The 19,216-nt window shown below is 43.4% G+C and overlaps 2 protein-coding genes and 1 long non-coding RNA gene across 3 annotated transcripts; 2 read left to right on the forward strand and 1 right to left on the reverse strand.

The window, feature by feature from the left end:
- Positions 1-2,921: 2,921 nt before the first annotated feature.
- On the reverse strand, positions 2,922-3,766 carry LOC138411771 (uncharacterized). Its single transcript, XR_011244265.1, has 2 exons — positions 3,548-3,766; positions 2,922-3,455 (listed from the first exon to the last, which is right to left on the reverse strand). It is a non-coding gene; the product is annotated as an uncharacterized lncRNA (long non-coding RNA).
- On the forward strand, positions 3,361-14,504 carry rev1 (REV1 DNA directed polymerase). The gene is made up of 21 exons (XM_020100717.2): positions 3,361-3,501; positions 4,426-4,501; positions 5,373-5,505; positions 6,016-6,184; positions 6,565-7,071; positions 7,169-8,013; positions 8,342-8,440; positions 8,553-8,669; positions 8,802-8,928; positions 9,367-9,495; positions 9,600-9,754; positions 9,840-9,959; positions 10,094-10,314; positions 10,418-10,590; positions 10,684-11,113; positions 11,192-11,479; positions 11,626-11,722; positions 11,814-12,016; positions 12,148-12,298; positions 12,387-12,489; positions 12,748-14,504. Exons 2-21 carry the CDS (start codon positions 4,436-4,438, stop codon positions 12,857-12,859), a joined length of 4,245 nt encoding a protein of 1,414 aa, XP_019956276.2. The 5' UTR covers positions 3,361-3,501; positions 4,426-4,435; the 3' UTR covers positions 12,860-14,504.
- Positions 14,505-14,954: 450 nt separating this feature from the next.
- txndc9 (thioredoxin domain containing 9) lies at positions 14,955-18,686 on the forward strand. The gene is made up of 5 exons (XM_020100746.2): positions 14,955-15,081; positions 16,178-16,388; positions 16,597-16,715; positions 16,962-17,216; positions 17,310-18,686. Exons 2-5 carry the CDS (start codon positions 16,215-16,217, stop codon positions 17,428-17,430), a joined length of 669 nt encoding a protein of 222 aa, XP_019956305.1. The 5' UTR covers positions 14,955-15,081; positions 16,178-16,214; the 3' UTR covers positions 17,431-18,686.
- The last annotated feature ends 530 nt before the right edge of the window (positions 18,687-19,216 follow it).

The following is a 19,216-nucleotide window of genomic DNA, read 5'->3' on the forward strand; positions in this document are numbered from 1 at the left end:
ATGGATGACTCAACTTCCTCACACTATCCAGAAATGAAGCCAAAAATATTCTGGATTCATACGCCACCATCCTGTTTATGGCCTATACTGCAGCCAACCACCAGGTAGCGATCAAGCCACCGTTACTGCTTTGATAAAAGAAATTCCTCCCTAAAACTAATGCAGTCTGGTTTTGTGCTGCATTAGTTTTATTGAGGAGTACCTAATAAACTGGCAACTCAGTGTAGGTGTGCAAGTACAGATTATTTTTGTGATGTTGGCATAATTTCCAATAAGAACTCAATAGGAATGCCGCATAAACACAAAATGATCCTATGTGTCCTCCAGTGTGCACAGCTCTTCTCCCTGAGGTTGGAAACAGTAGACGAGACTCATACGTGTTTTTTAAGATGCTTCTAGAACATCTCACTTTTACTTTAGGAGCCTTTTGTCTCAGAAAGGAAGAGAAGCCTAAAGGATCTAGGTTCTCTCTCCCTCAGTGTCTCTCTCACACACACACACACACACACACACACCTCTTCAATCCTACTTCCTCCTGCATCACCACAGAAGTCGCACATGCAACTTCAGCATCCGATGTCTGGTACCATAGCAACAGAGAACAACCAATGAGGAGGCACTTCAGGACACAACGAGCCTCAGGTCAATAGCATCCAGGTTTTCTTTGATTTTATGAAATTCATTTTTCATACTAATCCAGAACAAGATTAAATTTGTTTTTTATTTGCCTGGATAATAACTTATTTACTCTGTTGTCCTTTACTTGAATTAATTAGTTAATTAATTTAAATTAATAAATCCATCCCTTGCTGCCTTGATTGATCCTATAAAGCAGATAGTAAATCAAGTTTAAAATCAATCCACATCAAATCTGACAAGCCACACTACACAGATACGGACACTCTGAACTGCGGTTGTGCCATTTCTCTGTGATTTCCTCCTGCTGGCTCAGTGACCTTATTTCACTGCATCATAATCGAATCCATTCATCGAGCAGCTGCCTAACATGGAAATGCTCAGCAGTCGTGACTGTGGATTTTAAATTAGGGTTTGTTTCAGACTGCAGGCTACAGGAGAATTATCGTCGGAGTGTGAGGCTGTAAGAGTGGACCACCATGTCCACAGTGGTGATGGGATATATGGATCTGTGAGGGGAGCCGGACCTTATGGCTCAGGTTATTTTTAAAGTGCATTTTAAAAGAGGGATGATCACAACCAACATAGATTGTACTATATATAAATGGATGAAGCCTAAATATCTTGAGATAGAAATGTTGCAATCTTGCACTTTTGGAGCCAGAGTCTGTGCAGCAGTGATCCGGGAATGGAGGCACTTTGTTGAGGTCCCACCGACACACCTACTCGACCAATTGCAAGTCAGTCTCAGCTGTCAATAGTGACGTTTCAACTTGTTTTAATAGGTTAAAATAACTTATTAAAAATAAGCTTTTTCAAAATAAGAGTTATAAGAAGCATGAGTGAGATCTTTGACAGAAATATTGTTTGGTCCATGTCTCGTTCACGAAATTGGAGGAAGAAGGATTTCTGATCTATTCTGAAGTCAGCCACCAGGAGGCGATTAAAACACTTCGACTGTCACTTTCATGTGATCCATTTTTATATCCAGTTTATCCAGCAGCAAATATAAACAATTAAATAAAACATTAAATAAAAGATTACAATAAATATTACCAATGCTGCAGCCAGCCACTAGGGGATCATGTTTTTTTGGCTTCACTTTTGGGGAGCTGTCATGTCATCCATCTTTATAAACAGTATAAGCCAAAAATATGTATCATGTAGCTATAGTGCCACCTATAGGTGAAACACCATCTACTGATGCATTTGGGCGTAATCTTTTTTCTGCTCTTCAAATCCTCAACAGCACTAAGGTCTTTGGTCCATGTTCAATGATCCACGAACATGGAGGAGGAGGGTTTTATGACCAATACTGCAGCCAGCCACCAGGGGGACATGTTTATTTGGCTTCACTTTTGAGGAGCTGTCTTCCATGTTTGTATACAGTCTATGGTTTAAACTGGAAAACAGTGGAAGCCTGGATGTCTTGCTCAGTCCCAGCCTGTATGAAGAGGAGGGTGACAGCTCTCGGGTTGGACTCGGCTCCGTCGCATCACACAAGCCGATCACAGAGAGCCGGATCGTACCAGAGCGTCATCAGTTCACAGCCTGCGCCGCTGGCTCGTTCATCCGGCACGTGTCTCTGCGTCACGGCCTTTAGCTGCCTGTGCGCCGGGGCCGTGTGAGGACAAGCAGCCCAGAGCCCGACACACGTAAATAAATAAATAAATAAATAAAGGAAGGAGAGAGCCTGTTCCTGATCCACTGTCTGAACACAGACACGGTGGCTGCTCATTCAAACCCCGTGTTGTTCTTAAAGCTGCACAGAGAGTGAGATTAACCAACCTGCTCCACACCAGCGGCTCACCTGTGCGTCATGGACCCGGTGTGAGGTGTCACGGGCTGGGTGGTTTATAGAAAGTGTGCTGGGCCTCCAGGACATGATGGACCCAGAGGACATGATGGACCCAGTCACCTGCACAGTGGATGAATTACCACACGAGTTCAAAACAACAAGCCGGGGACAAGTCAAGCTCACTGTGCGGACATATATATAGAAAACTGGAAGTCGATTCGGTTGGATTTTAAAAATAAAATGCAAATGAACTGAAATAGGGACGTGTGAAGAACTACATGCATAACACAAATACAACAACAACTAAATGATATACATATGTGGCAGCCTAAAGGTTCAGTGTGTATAATTTTGTGTTGGATTTGCATGTTGCAGCTGAACACCCCTCACCTCACCCTCCCCTTCCAAATAAAAAAGGGGGACAATTCTAGGCTAAAGAAACAACAAGTCGTACAATTTAGATGAAACACACAGGTGAGAACATCACTAGGATTAAGTTATATTCAATTTCTGCCAGTAGATCCCTTTCACCTAAATCTTAAACACTGGGCCTTAAAGTTAAGTATGGCACATACAACACAATACCGTGCAAAACAAATTAAATGTCCTCTATGACTCAACACTTTTCCTGACCACTGTTTTTATATAACATTTAGTTTAACCCTCTGCAGGACGTTCAATCATTAGTTCACATTTTATTTTGAAAATCTCCTCCGGAAACCCGGCGTCTCTTCCTCTCAGTGCTTGACGTGTGGGAGCGCGGGGATCAGATGAGGTGGTGGAAATGGAGAGGACAGGGAGGGGGAGAGAAAATGTTGAGGAGCAGACATGGCGGGGCAGCGTGACAGAGTGAGGGGATCTCAGGTCGTCTGACGCGGATCCGTGGAGCAGGTCGAGGCGGAGCAGCGGAGCGAAGCGTCCGGAGGATCCTTCCTCCTCTTCTTTTTGTTTCCTCTCGGCTTCGCTCGTGGCTCTTTCCTCGTCTGATCGGAGCGCGCACGACGGCTGTGCCGACTCTTCTCTGCGGAGAGAAGTGTGGACAACAACCCGCTGTGACAGGACCGAAGGTAAATACACAAACAACAAGTGTTTACCAGCAGACACTTTGTTTACCAACGTGACGAACAACCGCGCGCTGAAGTTCCTCTGTCTCTCAGCCCGGTCCATTGTTGTGCAGCTCGTTCGGCTGCATCGTCAAACACACCGGGACTCGTGTATCTCCCCCTCTTCCTTCTGCCTGCTGATGTGAAACAGTGTCGATGTTACCGTCGTATCGTGGCGCAGCGACGTGCAGGGTTAACCAGCCGAGCTAATGTTAGCACGCTGAGATGTGAGGAGACAAAGTGCCACATGGGGCTGTGGTGTAACACAACAGAGCAGAGCTGTCAGCGGCGGAGGAGCTGCCAGGACATGCCCTTGGACACTTAAATCCCCCCCTCCCTCCTCCTGCAAGGCAACATCACAAGCTTTATGTTGCTAGGCAATATGGCCAAGAATGTTAACATCGGTAGATATCGATAAATATTGCGATACATGTCAAACCGATGTTTTTTTGGAGTTGAGGTGTAGCTGAGGGAAGATTTATGGCCAGAGAGTGACAAACACTTAACAGACCAGGTTTGCTCTATTGCTATCGATGAAATTGAAATGTATGTATTGCGATGTTTTAATAATAGTTACTGTTCTATCACTCAGCCCTATCTTAAATGGATAGTTCAGCAAAAATATGTGTTATGAACAGGCCCATGGGAAGCACCTTTCATACAGGTCAGTGCAGCTCATATGCACTGTTCATACACCATACCTGATCTAAAGCCAGGCTAATGAGATCACAGAGGGGTTTAGTCCTGCACTTTCAAACTGCTGACTGACTCCGGGATGATGTCAGGATGTACATTCAGTTGTTTGTATGCATCATAACATTCATCATAATCGCTAAGTTAATGAAGCACTGTGTGAATTCTAACGATCTGTCTCTCCTGTGTCTTCAGGTAGCTCAGTATGAGTCGAGATGTATGGACTAAGAAGAAAGCCAACGCCAGTGGTGACAATGGTTGGGCTGAAAGGGTGAGTGTCGTCATGACCAACAATGGACAGAAAATTACCCCAGTATGGAGACTAGAGATAAAAAAACAAAAATGATGCACTGGATTTGGATAACCTTGCTTTAGTACTCCCCGTGCCTTCCACACATGCACAGCAAGCTGTAAACCATAGACTGTATATAAAGGTGGGAAACATATTTAGAAATGAAGCTAAAATATCCCACGCTGCCATCTTGTGCATCTGGAGCCAGGGTCTGCACGGCATTGATCACAGGATTGAAAATGGGGTGGCAAGGTCCCGTCAATCATGTCTTCTCACCCCAGCAACAACCATCAATACCTTATCAAAATCAAACCTATCAGAAACATGAACACAAAACTGTGTGATAAGAGCTAATCTAAATGATAGGAACCATCTTTGGCATCGTGTGCCTTTTTAGTGACTGACATACAAGAGGTGGGATTTATGACCTGTGCAGCAGCCAGCCACCAGATGGCTTCATCTTTATTTATAGTCTGTGAAACTCAAACCCAGGGCATGTGTCGTCAAGCAGTTGGTAACTGCTGTATGTCGCGAAATGAAAACTCCAATAAGATTATTTGTCATACATACATACATAATTGAACTAAAGTCAGAATGCTCCACGTGTCTTCAGTTTATGATTTGTTAATTTTTGAGTAGGACTTTATTATGATCATAGGAGAATGCAGATATGGACTCAGAAAGCAAAAAAGCAAATAAGCACCTACGAACATATTTGCATATATGACAGCAATAAGGTTTCATGTGCTTAAGTTCCATATGTGACAGTTGGAGCTCTGGTCCTCTACACATGCAGCTGTGAATAATATGAATGAGATTGACCTTCTTCTGTCATCCTTCACGTGTGCAGGGAGGCTACATGGCGGCCAAAGTCTCCAAGCTGGACGAGCAGTTTAAACGTGACGCCCCCAGGGAAAAACAGAAGCAAGGCATATGCTCCGACATCTTCAGTGGAGTGGCCATTTATGTTAATGGCTACACAGGTAACACGGTGCTACATACATAACTTTACATGACTGAAGTTTGTGTCTTCATCTCCTCATAATGTCCTCGGTCAGTGCTTCAGAGTATGAAGGACGGAGCGGCAATGTAAATGTTTGCTAAGACTGTCCCGAAGGAGTGTCTGATATCAGAATATCCAATGGGGGGGGGGGGGGGGGGGGGGGGGGGGGGTACACACAAGAGCACGTCCTTCTGAGGTGCGTCAGTTGATATGCGCAGCACACACCTGACTAATCAATCAGATAGAAGACGTCAAGATTTGGCTGCCGGGACGAGCTGAGCTGAGGAGTCACCGCTGTTTTTCTAGGAGGTTGATGCACATTGACACTTAGAAATGAGACAGTGGCCCAGCCCGACGTGAAAATGTGTGTTGAGATGCTGCAGGTGTGTGGGTTTAAATAGTAGCTAATGGCTGTATTTGTGAGTGGCATAATTTTTTTCTTGTTTCTCTCTTCCTCTTCCTGTTTTGTTTCTTGTTTGTTTGCGAACAGACCCAAGTGCAGATGAGCTGCGCAGACTGATGATGCTGCACGGAGGCCAGTTCCACGTTTACTATTCGCGCTCCAAGACCACGCACATCATCGCCAACAACTTGCCCAACAGTAAAATCCAGGAGCTCAAAGGGGAGAAGATCATCAGGCCGCAGTGGATCACAGACAGGTATTTATTATATGTATTAAATTAATGGGTTCACATATGATTATTTATATTTACCAACATGAGTGCAGTGCCGGTTCTAAACCTGTTTGGTTGGTCTGTGGTCATTCTGGTTGAAGCTGTCTTCTGAATCTAATAATCAAGTTGACAGATACACTCCAATTGCAGATCACGGCTGTAGATTATCTGAGTACGTAGAAGAAGACATGTTCAACCACTGACTGCACAGTGCTGTTTGCCTGTTAATTTAAAGTTTATTAATATTGAATGTAATATGTGTTCATATCAGACTAAATTCAAAACTGTACCTTCATGGGCCCTTAATTAGTTGATAGATACAGATTCAAAATCTCTGTGGACATTTTATCTTTTGTTTAAAACAGTGTGAAGGCTGGGCATCTCCTGCCATACCTGCAGTACCAGCTGTACACGAAACAGAAAGGCCCACTCTTCCCTGGCGTGACGCTGCGCCAGATCTCAGACATCGCAGGACCGAGCCATGGGCCGCTGCAGCCGAGTGTCAATCAAAAGCTCCACCTGCCGCAGCGCAGCGTACAACACTCTGCTCCCAAACATGACCACCTCTCATCCAGCTACCAGAGTAAAGCCAGCCCAGCACCCAGCCACAGCCAACCTCAGTCCCTCCAACGCAGCTCTGCAGCTTTCCTCATTAACCCCCAGCCAAGTCACTCAGAGTCCAGTCACCTCAATATAGACCCCAGTCACAGAGGCGCTTTACACACCCACTCGCTGCCAAACCCAAGCGGCACAAAGCCCCCACAGTCTCCTCTTCAGACACCTCACCGTTGTCTCAGCAACCAGAGAGCCGGCCAACCTCAACCTCAGAGCACCACCTGCCCGAGCAACTGCAAAGAAGTGGAATTAAAACTGTGAGTATTTGGTTCATTTTAAATTAAATAGTTTCCCCATTAAATGTTAACATGTACATTTACATTAACACAAACTAATCACCTCTTTGTCTCACAGAAATGGATCATTGCAGACCTCAGCAGATGTGATAATGAGCCATTCCAAAATGAACAAAATGCAACAGTGTGGCAAAGATCTTTACCCACAGGCGGTAAAGCAAGTGCCCCTGACCAATGGACACGTTCATCATGTTAATGGTGCCTTAAAACCAGAGGACTTGTCGCCTGTTTCAGACGACCCCTCTGTCGATGAGGAACTGCCTGACTACAGAGTCAAGAGTCCTGATATTAAACCTCAGAGTCCTCCAGTGCAGTGTCAGCCCAAACCCGACCCCTATGAGTTTCCCCACAGTCCTCAGAAGCAATCTGACCAGTACCCCGTCTGCTTGGAGGAGTCCAGCTCTCCAGCAGCCAATGAGCAGAGACATAAACCACCACCACCACCACCACCACCACCACCACCCACCTACCAGGAGGCTATAAAAGCCAACGAAAGCCACCTGATCCCAAAACAGCTTCAGCCACCCTTTCAGGTGGATTCACCCCCTGAAAAGACTCATCTATCCTCAGCATCTCACTCTCTTTCTCCAGTTCGACTGAACGGAAGTCACCACTGCGCCTTTTCATCAGATCTTGCATTGTTCAGTGCAACCAACACTGACAAGCCGCAATCATCACCATCGTCGGCGTCTAAGTCTTCAGCTCAGCTGCAGGCAAAGACAAGTGATTTGATCTCCGAGTTCTACTCTCACTCACGTTTACACCAGATCTCCACGTGGAGGAACGGCTTCTCCGAGTATGTCAATGAACTGCACAGCAAACGAAAGGCAGCAGGGGGCGCCTCCTTTCCTGGGAAAGAGCGACTAAGAAAATGTGTGGCACCGCGTTCTTCAGACAGTCAAGGTGAGAAAGGAAGGGCCACTTAGATTCCTTTATGTTAAACTCAGGCTGTTTTTGTTGTTATTTTTTGATCAGGATGACTATGTGGACTGTCGTTCTCTCTCATCATCACATATACAGAAACCAGTTCTCTTTAAGCGCTCTCTTCACCATCTCAAATATTTGATGTATCAGTGTCCCAGGCTAATAAATGACGTAACCACTCATGACTCTCGATGCCCGGTTTCTGTCAATCTGAATTATTTGGGATACATTTGGCACCTTTAGACGCTGAATGCTTTTTTTGTGATTTGGAAAACTCCAATGATGGTTCGGTATCTTTGTGTTTCAGGTACATCAGCAGCCCCAATTGTTAAATCTTGCATCCTTCATGTGGACATGGATTGTTTCTTTGTGTCTGTGGGGATCCGACATCGACCGGACCTCAAAGGTACCTCTGTCTGTTGGTTGACTTGGTTTATATGTAACAAGGGCTCCTGTTGCATAGAATAGTCCCACATGTTCAGTGAGCTCCCCTGGTTGAGTCGGTGCTTTTCTTGCAGGAAAGCCTGTCGCTGTGACCAGTAACCGTGGACAGGCCAGAGTCCCCCTCAGACCAGGGGCCCACCCTCAGCTGGAGCAGCAGTACTACCAGAGAAAACACACTCTTCCTCCAACAGGTGAGACCGCCACACTCCACCTGTTTGTCCTGAACAAACCAGACTTTGATTATCACATTTCCTGCATTTTCCTGCACATGTTTTACTGTATTGTAACCGGCTGGAGAAATGTATCCTTGTTGGGACTCTCAGAGAGAAGTGATGAGGATCTACACAGAACTCCTTCACAACAGAGTCCTGACTCACAGGCCAACGGGCTGGACCAGGACGTTGCTGTTATGTCAATGGCAGAGATTGCATCTTGCAGTTATGAGGCAAGGTAAGAAGTAAACTCACAATCATGTGCATCTCATTACACAGATATATTGTACTAAGCACAAATTAAAGATCTCCGTCACTACAATAGATTCCAGAGTGGTCCTGTATGAGATCAGTGTTGATATTGTGAGTGAGCCCGGCTATTTTATAAGTAATTGGGTAATCACCCAAATATTAAAAGAGATCAGGGACTCTTTGTTTTTTCCCCAACTTCTTCTAGATTCTAATAAAATAGCTCGATCAACAGGTTGGGCCACTTTTGAAAACACCAATGGCAATAATTTAATGATCGATTAAAAATACACTGAAAGCACATTTTCCATATATGCGACATAGATATTGAATAAATATATAAATAAATAATAATCAACATGTAAGTTTCTGTCATAATTTTATTTATTTTGCTTAAATCCCAGACTAAATCTGTTTCCTCTTACAGACAGGCAGGCGTGAGGAACGGGATGTTTTTTGGCAAAGCGAAACAGCTGTGCCCCTCGCTGCAGTCCGTCCCGTATGATTTCGAGGCTTATAAAGAGGTGGCTCTCACCATGTATGAGACTCTGGCTGGGTAAGAGCAACTCCCTCATCTGTTTTTCACTCACTTCTCTGTGGTTTGCACGTAAAACGACCATAAAGCTCAACCTCACCTCCTCACTTATTTGTTCTTTGTAGTTACACCCATGACATTGAGGCTCTGAGCTGTGATGAAGTGTTGATAGATGGTTCTGCTCTGCTCACTGAGTTGGGCATCAACGCGGATGATCTTGCCAAAGCCATCAGAGCAGACATCAAGGAGAAGACAGGATGCTGTGCCTCAGTGGGCATGGGTGAGTTCATCTTTATAATGTCAAAAATAGCCCAAAACAGTGTTTGTGATTAAAAAAATTCAAAACTGAACGCTCATCTGTTCAGGCTCCAACATCCTGTTGGCTCGACTGGCGACACGAAAGGCCAAGCCGGACGGGCAGTACTTCTTAAAGTCTGAAGAAGTGGATGATTTTATCAGGGACTTGCCAGTAACCAGTTTACCAGGTTGATATACAGCACCACCTGCTGGTCATATTCATCATTCTACAGTCTCTTAGCTTTTGTGTGTAAAACATTTACATTACATTTCATTTAGCTGAACATGTGACCACATGGTTAATGTAACTTCCTCTCTCCAGGTGTTGGTCCTGTTATGGGCAGGAAGTTGGCTGCTATGTCCGTGAGGTCATGCGGGGACCTCCAGCAGGTGTCTCTGTCTCAGCTGCAGAAGAAGTTCGGACCTCGGACTGGACAGACCTTGTTCCGTTTTTGCAGAGGCCTGGATGATCGGCCTGTCCGCTACGAAAAGGAAAGAAAGTCTGTCTCGGCAGAGATGAACTACAACATTCGCTTTACAAGGGTTAGACCCTCAATCTCCCTCCTCTGCATTCTCTTGTTCTTTTTTTATCATCCTTAATTTCCTAGCTGTCTCTCTGTAACTCTCTGGTTCTACCTCTTACTAGATTGATGAGGCAGAGAGTTTCCTGAATAACTTGTCCATGGAGGTTCAAAGACGTTTACAAGAAGCAGGGCTGCGGGGTCGCAGAGTGACGCTCAAGGTCATGGTTCGCAAGGTTGGAGCTCCACTGGAGTCGGCTAAATACGGTGGTCATGGCATCTGTGACAGCCTGGCCAGGTAAGAGACCGTCATCCCTGTATGTTTTAAAGGTTGACAACGTCCTCTTTCTATTGCTTATCCTGGTGATTTTGATCTGTTTCCGGCTGCCAGGACTGTGATGCTCGCTCAATGCACCGACAGTGGTCAGCTGATCGCCACTGCGGTCATGAAGCTGTTCCACGCCATGAAGCTGCAGGTTCAGGACCTGAGAGGAGTTGGCATCCAGGTCCAGCTCCTTGAGGGAAACCACTCTGTCCCTCAGGACTCCACAGGCCGGCGGACACGCTCCATCAAAGAGCTGTTACTCGGTCAAGGAAGTGCACAAACCCACAACAGAGGTTTGTCTCTGGTTGTAGGTGCTGCAGACAACAACACACCACATGAAAAGACTGAGTCCACAGCCTCATCATCTGGCTCTGCTCCATATCCTGTGTCTCCTCCTGAGCCAATCCCAGGGACAAGCAAAGAGCAGCTGGCACAAACTCCGAAGAATCCTCGAGCACGTCTCAACTTCAGTATCGAAATCCCCTCCCCTTCACAGGTAGGGGCTTTACGGATATATCAGATTCAGTCGACTGGTGAAACTGTTTCAGCAGTCTGTTTCTTTATGATTTCTAAGGTGGATCGTTCTGTGTTGGAGGCCCTGCCTGCAGAGCTGAGGGAGCAAGTGGAGCAGTCGTGGACTCATCGGGATGGGAGACAAAACAGTCGTCATTCACCGAGTCCACAGACGTCTGATCCTCATCCTCATCAGTCCGCCTCTCTGAAGACGTGTCTGACCTCACCTCCTCGTTCTCCTGCCTCTGGACCTGCACTGAACATTCCACATGTCGGAACGTTGGTTCTGCAGATTCCAAACCAGCCAGACACCCCCGGAATTGTACTGGAACTACCAAACTTCTCACAGGTAGGAATGCCATTGTCCAAGAGTCTGGAGCATGACCGCTGTGAGGGGGCTGTCGTGTTTCACCACCACACTACTGAGTGCTGTTTTCACTGATGGAGCCAACTTCTCTTTCTGCTTTATGTAATCTCTTGACTCTCTTGCTGCAGGTTGATCCAGATGTTTTCGCTGCCCTTCCCAAAGAGCTTCAGGAAGAACTGAAGTCTGCCTATAACCGCATAACTGTCCAACCTCAGACAAAAATGTGTAAGTGCCCATGGTTTAGTTGTACAGGAATGTCTTCTACTTCATTATAATGCGTATACACCTAATTTTCATCCTTTTTGTTTCTCTGCAGTGGAGCAGAAGAATTCACTGCTGCAGCTCAAACAGTCAGGAGCAGGGACTGGCGTCAGTCGTATAAAGCGACGCTACAAGAGAAAAAATGCAGCGAGTCCGGTTAAAAAAGGACCTTCTCCTACGAAGAGGCGTCACACAACAAACAGCCCTGCTAAAACCCTGCCACCTCTTAAAACCTCACGGGAATCAAACATAGTAAAGGTGAGTCTATACATGGTTTTTATACATGAAGATTAAGGTCTTGTTTTTCTCTGGTCGATGTGTGCGAGGATGGACAATTTATGGAATTTTGTTGCTTATCTCTGTAGTTCACATCTGTTTTCTCTTCCCAGACTGAAAATGTTCCCTCGGCATCCTCCTCAAAACCAGACATCCCAGAGTCTCTGTCCAAATTCATCCCTCGTCCTGCTCCTGCGTTGGCTGGAGCCTGTGACCTGACGGATATTAAAACCCTCCTCCGGGAATGGGTCACCACCATTGCAGGTAGATGGAGGAGTGCAGCTCTGTAGCAGTGCCAACACATATTGGTTCTAGGATTGCAGAAATATAATCGCTACTTCCTTTTTCTTAGAACCTATGGAGGAGGACATCCTGCAGGTGGTGAAATACTGCACTGATCTGATCGAGGACAAAGATCTAGAGATGCTGGATTTGGTAATGAAATATATGAAAAGGTGAGTTAACACCTGCTGCTCCTCCTTCATTCTTTATAACTCCAAATCATCCAAATCGTACAAAATTCAACACTGCTCTTTGGGCCCTTAACAACACACATGTCAAATATGAAGCCAACAAGATGAAGGGCTCTCGAGATAATTGACCTGCATCTAGAGAGACAAACAGAGATTTCTGGAATTAGTCGATAGATGTTTAAACCTTGTCTTTAAACTTGATTCTGATCTTTATGTTGCATGTTGATCTGTTCTTTGCAGACTCATGCAGCAGTCGGTGGAGTCCGTCTGGTGTATGGCTTTTGATTTCATCCTGGACAACGTGCAGGTGGTTGTGCAACAGGCCTACGGTAGCACCCTGAAGATAGCATGAAGAACGAGGGGAATCTGATTTCACTGTGTTTCCTTCACCACATCTTGTTTTGCTACTTTGACAAAGTCATCTGCAGCACAGATTTCGACACCTCCTCAATTGTGACGCCTCTGCCACATCTGCCATGTAATGACTTCACAGACACAAAGTATGAGACCCATGACAGTATTTGATGAACGTATGTATAGTAAATTCTTTTCCTGCTCTTTAAGAGACAAGTTACACAATCTGAAGGACTGGAAATGTTCTTATTGAAGAAACAAAACCCAGAACAGTGATAGTTGTAGCAGTTCTTGAAAATTCCTTGTTTTTCGAACAAAGTTCTTTCTATCCCCAACTATAAGTTCCATGGGCATGAGAAATTGAATCTTAAGATTTCTGCTGGCAGTACTTCAATATTTCTTAAGCACTCAGTTTAAAAGAGAGCTGGTAAGATTTGAGTTTCCTATTTCCCTGGTGAATATTTTCCATCTTTTACAGCAAGTGACTTCCCCTATTTCTCTAAAGGATTAAATTGTGTCACTCAGATGCATTTTAAGGTAAATTCAGTCATTCCAGGTTTAAAATAATGACATAATCATCATGTTTAAACACAAATGGCTTTTTAGCAATTTTGGAATTGTAGCACTGCTCAGATATCAAAATTCTAAAAATGTATGTTTCTTTAGCACCGACCAGTGAAATATCTACTAATGCTGTCTCATAAAAAACTAAATAGACTCTGGTACAAGCAGTAGTATGTTTTTCTTTTTCTTTTTTGTTGCAAAAAGTGCCAAAACCTGTTATTATAAAATGTAAATAATGTTTTTAAAGATCCTTGTTTAAAGTTTTAAAGAAAAGATGTATGTAGAGGGCGTACCTCTTGTATTGTTTACATGTAGTGAATTCTTAGTAACTGTCTTTAAATTGTAAATCTGCTCACTCTTCATTTGTTTGTACATGTTCCAACCTGGAAATCAGAAGCTGGCCAAAGCACTTCACTTGAGGTTAACTGTTGATTCTCAGTAGCACTCTGATTCCGGAGGACTGGGGTTATGGCAATCAATAAGTAGCCTATGCATCTCTTTCATTCACTAACAAGTAAGATGTCCGTTCGAGATAATGTAACGTTTCATATATGCTTTGTACTTGGAGTAAATCTTGGTATTTCAGTCTGTTTTCACTAGTTTCATAAATCTGAATATAAAAATGCTGGATTTGCTTAGGAACAGGAGATGTGATCTTATGTAACTTCACATTGCTGAAGAAATGTGTGGTTACGTCATTATATTTCTTTAAAATGAACTGTTATCACGCCGATGATGGTGATCAGAAGTAACTGTGATCTCACCACGCAAGACACGATGTGTGTTGTCGCATACGTTTGTTTAAAGCAGTTTCCCTATATGCAAACCAAATCAAACTGTCATGTTTCTTTTTTTAACTAGTTGAAATGAATGTAATTCATAATGTGCAAGTGTCTACTCATTTTCAAGATGTTGCTTCTCTTCACCAGTCATATCTTTCCAGAAGGGAATGGCCAGGAGTTAAACTTGGCCAGTCTTGTCTTCTCTGAACTGGCTTGTGCCTGACGACCTTAAGCTGTGAACTTGTTTGTAAGTTTTTCTAAATCTTGGTAATAAACTGTAAACTCTGTAATAATGAATTTGTCTTTGTCCATTTTTAAAGTATTTTAAAAACTAGGATGTCCAAGTGCCTATTCATTGTTTAAGTGGAGGCCACCATGTTTTTTACTGTCATCGAAACTGGACAAACTAAAACCTTTTGAGTTTTTGTACATTGTTTGTAAGTGTTCCAACCTGGAAATCAGAAGCTGGCCAAAGCACTTCACGTTAACTGTTGATTCTCAGTAGCAGTCTGATTCCAGAGGACTGGGGTTATGGCAATCAATGAGAAGCCTATGCATCCCTTTCATTCACTAACATAATAAAACAACTTATATGAACAGAATATGTACATTTGTGAGAAAAAGAACAAAAAGAAAACAAGAAATATTATATATATGGAATCTGCCCATTATAATAATTTACATTCCTCCAAAGTAAAATAAGATTTTCATTAAAATGTTCTAGAATAATAAAAAAAAAAACAAGACATCTCTTCCTACTGATTTGTCTAACCCGGATGTGGTTTCATGACGTCACACCGGGGCTCTTACGACGTCACTTCCGATAGTCGTATTTGCATTTCGCGCACCAATCTTGCAACCGTCACATCTCCAGGTAATTATCGTTCGAAGATAGTTTAACTATGATCAACATTTTTATCCATCATGACGCCAGATATAATAATCGATTCACCATGTAGCTCACACCGATCGAGGAGTTTCCCATCATGCATGTGGGAGCGTCCACTTCTAGACTTGCGGGGTTAACGGTGGCTAACTAGCTTAGCATGCTAACAGAAGACTACGTATGTGAATACGTACGTTCATCTACTCGCCAGGTTTTGTACCCGGCAACAAATATCAGTCGAGGGACGAGTGTGTATGAGCCACACGGGAAGTCAAAAGAGAATTCTTCAGTAAAGAAACAGCCAGAACAACTACCCGGGGAAAGCAGGCTAACGACCGGGGATCAATCTAGGCGTGTCCCGTTACCGTGGTTTTGTCTCCACCTGACACACGCTGCTCGGGCTTCGTCTCTCAGTGTTTCTCTCTGTAGAAGGTCACGTTAGCTCCGATCCTTTAACTGTACAACACGGCGTCCTGACACGAAGGCCTCGGTGTGTGTGAGCGCTGCAGAGAGACAATGCTCGTCATTGTTGTTTCCAGGTGGATGGTAGCTGGAGAATTCACAGAGGCGACACTGCAACATGCATTCTGTCGGTGCAATACAACGAATCGTGTGCAACCCATTCACTGCACACACACATGTATATAAACAAACTAAACAAACTTTTGAAATTTTATAATTATGGTCAATGCTTTTATTGTTTTATGTCAGGGAAAAGCTTAGTGTGGAGCTGGAAAGGGGATTTAAAACAATATGAGAATTGCTTCTCCATGACCTATAGTAGTGGCCAGTTAAAGTCAGTCACAAAATATGATAAAGACAACAGAAAATTGTCATATTTAAGAAGCTAAACTTAGGAAGTGACATTTTTGTTTGGCTGAAACAATTTATCAATTATCAAAATGGCCCCTGATTAATTTTCTTCTGATCAACTCTATCTATTAACAGACTAATTGTTCAACTGCAGTCTGATTAGCATAGTGAACACCATGTCATTGAATCACAGCAGAAATAACAGAGTAGAGCCACAGTCACAGATACATTTTGTAGGTATGTCTCTGCTCACTGTCTGTTCTTTATTCAGGAAGGTTCAGTGAAAGTTTTACTCTGAGCAGGCAGCAATGGCCAACCAACAGATGGATATCTTATCAGCGGTTTTGGAGCAGTCAGCCAGGCTGGTGGAGGAGCAGGTGGATGCACAGTTGTCCAAACTGAATGAAATGGATGAAGATGAATTCGACAGACTGAAGGAAAAGCGAATGGAGGCCCTTAAAAAAGCCCAGAAACAGAAGCAGGTATGTGGATGTTGTCACTTTACTCTAATACAGTGAATTGTAGTATTTAGCTGCATAAGACTCTGAAAGAAGATTCAATAATCTGTCAGTTTTGAGGAAGGAGTGGCTGGTATCAGAAAAGATTATAGTTCTATTCTTATTAAGTATTATTTTAACTGCTATTTGAGATTTCTTGTTCTGTTACTAACCTTCGTTCTCTGTTCTTAAGGAGTGGTTGTCTAAAGGTCATGGGGAGTACAGAGAAATCTCAAGTGAGAAGGACTTTTTCGGCGAGGTGAAGGACAGCAAGAATGTCGTCTGCCACTTCTACAGAAGTTCCACCTTCAGGTAAATTATTAAAAAGTTGTTATTTTATCAGCAAAGACACAAAGCAGCAGGTGTACTGAGACATTTAAATGGGGATAAAAACATTTGTAAATTGAAACGGCTGACATGATAAACTGAAAAAATAATTCTTCTTTAGGATTTCTATTAACATAATGACATGTTAGATCTTTTCCTGAAACATTATTTTTGGTTCTGAATGTTCTGTTCTGCTGAACTCGATGTCTGTTTTCTCTCCCTCACATTTAGATGTAAGATCATCGACAAACATCTGGCCATCTTGGCAAAGAAGCACGTTGAGACCAAATTTATCAAACTGAATGTAGAAAAGGCCCCATTTCTGACGGAGAGGCTGCGCATCAAGGTCATTCCCACACTGGCTTTGCTGATAGATGGAAAAACAAAGGACTACGTGGTTGGATTCGCTGACCTGGGAAACACAGATGAGTTTTCCACAGAGATGCTTGAGTGGAGGCTTGGCTGTGCAGGTGTTATTAACTACAGGTGAGACACAGACTCCCTCCTTTGTCTACAAGCTATGCTTGTGCTATTTTCAACAAAACAACACTGTTTTAATGTTTCTTTCTCCCATCCCAGTGGTAACCTGATGGAGCCCCCCACATCGACGCAGAGATCAGGCTCAAAGTTTACGAAAGTGGAGAAGAAAACCATCAGAGGCCAAATTAACAACTCTGATTCTGATTCTGGAGATGACTGAAATGCACTGATGCTCGTCTGGCATTCTCTCTGGGCTACCTCATTGAAAAACAAATGTCCACCAGAGGTCCCGCTTCCATTTTTCATCTCTCTGCTCAGTGACTTACTTATTCATTACAAAAATGTTTTAGTTTCAGCCTCAATTAACGAATTACAAAAATACACCTCCCAACCTTTTTAACTTTGCTCACTCTGTACACAGCTAGTCCAAACAGCTGGAGGCAAGAGATGGCAAACAGGTCCATCTCTATGTTCCATCATTAATGAGGGAGAATGGAGATTCCCACATGGCTCCTGAAGGGAGATTACAGCAACTGTAGTTAAAGACAAAGCATTCTGCAGAAGATGAAAAAAAAAGTACTCTGCCCCCGGTTTGTCAGTGCAAGGAAGAACACACAAGCCAGAAGTGGTGCTCCTGGAGGAAACAAGCCAGTTCCAAAATGATTTCTGTCTTTCTTTCTTTTTTCAGTCCGTCAAGCATAACCGTAGCTTGAGATGAAAAGTCGAAGTAGTTAAAGGTTCGGTGTGTAAGATAAAGGTGAAAGGAATGTTTGTCAGAAATCTGTCTGAATAGTTTTCTTTACCATAGAACGGCTCTTTAAATTTAAAAACGTTATATTTACATGGAGGGGGGTCCCCTGTGGAGGCCGCCATGTTTTTCACTGTCGTCCACACTGGTCAAACTAAAACCTTTTTAAGTTTTCATGACAACTGAAGTTCACCACAGGTTCTATTTCATGTTGGGAAGGGGAGGGTGAGGTGAGGAGTATCCAGCTGCAACATGCAACTTCACCTTCTCTAGTTAATGCCTGAAATTTGCTGAAATTCTGTCTGATCATAATTCATACAGCCATTTTCTGAACAATGTTACATGCTTTAAGGATGAAATAACATCAGACAGGTGAGATATTTGGACTCCAATGAACATACACTACAAGAAAGACAAAACACATCAAACTATAGCGGATATGTTTCACTGAGCCACCACTCCAGTCATCTATCAAATGTCTCTTAGCCGCATTGTGATGATGTTGATTTTGTGTCTTTACTTTAGAGTTCAGAAAGTTTTATCTTGAATTATACGTGTGCTCATTTAGTTTTTCTCGTTTATTTCATTTTTTATTGTATCTGCCTTGTGTTGGAACAGAATCGAACCATCGTGTGTGCCAAGATTATCTTTCAGCATCAGATTACATTTTCACACATTTCCTTGTAGCAAGAGTCTCAACCAACCATTAATAAAAAGTGTAAGAGGAATTATCTGCACGTGTGAGTTTGTAATGATCCTTGTCTATACGCTTAAGTGGGGAAAATGATACGAAAGGCCTTGCACATTCAGACCTATTTGGTAAATATGTTGTAATGGAGCTGCCTGCAGTAACACGATCAATATGTTTCTCCTCATCACATTTGTGATTTATCTAACCACTGAGTCATTTTCTTCCCAACTTTCCTCTTAGATAGTTCACAACATGTTAATCAGGTAGAAACCTCATTAAAATATACAATCATTGAGATGTGTGTATGAATGAACAGTGGCATTAGAACATTCCAGAAGCACTATGGGCTTTACAGCCTTGATAAAGATTAGTTTGTGGAAAGTCATGTTGTGGGTGTGAACAGTCGTCTGTCTCCAAGCATCAGCTGTGATTGCCCAGGGTGCACCCTGCTTCCCATCCAATGTCAGCTGGGATCAGCTCCAGCCTCTCACACTCCTCTGTAGAATTAGAAGCTACAGCGAATGGATGATTGTGTGTTATATTTTTACATATGGAAAATGTCAGAAC

This window comes from Paralichthys olivaceus, chromosome 10 (assembly GCF_024713975.1).
Source record: "Paralichthys olivaceus isolate ysfri-2021 chromosome 10, ASM2471397v2, whole genome shotgun sequence".
NCBI lineage: Eukaryota > Metazoa > Chordata > Actinopteri > Pleuronectiformes > Paralichthyidae > Paralichthys > Paralichthys olivaceus.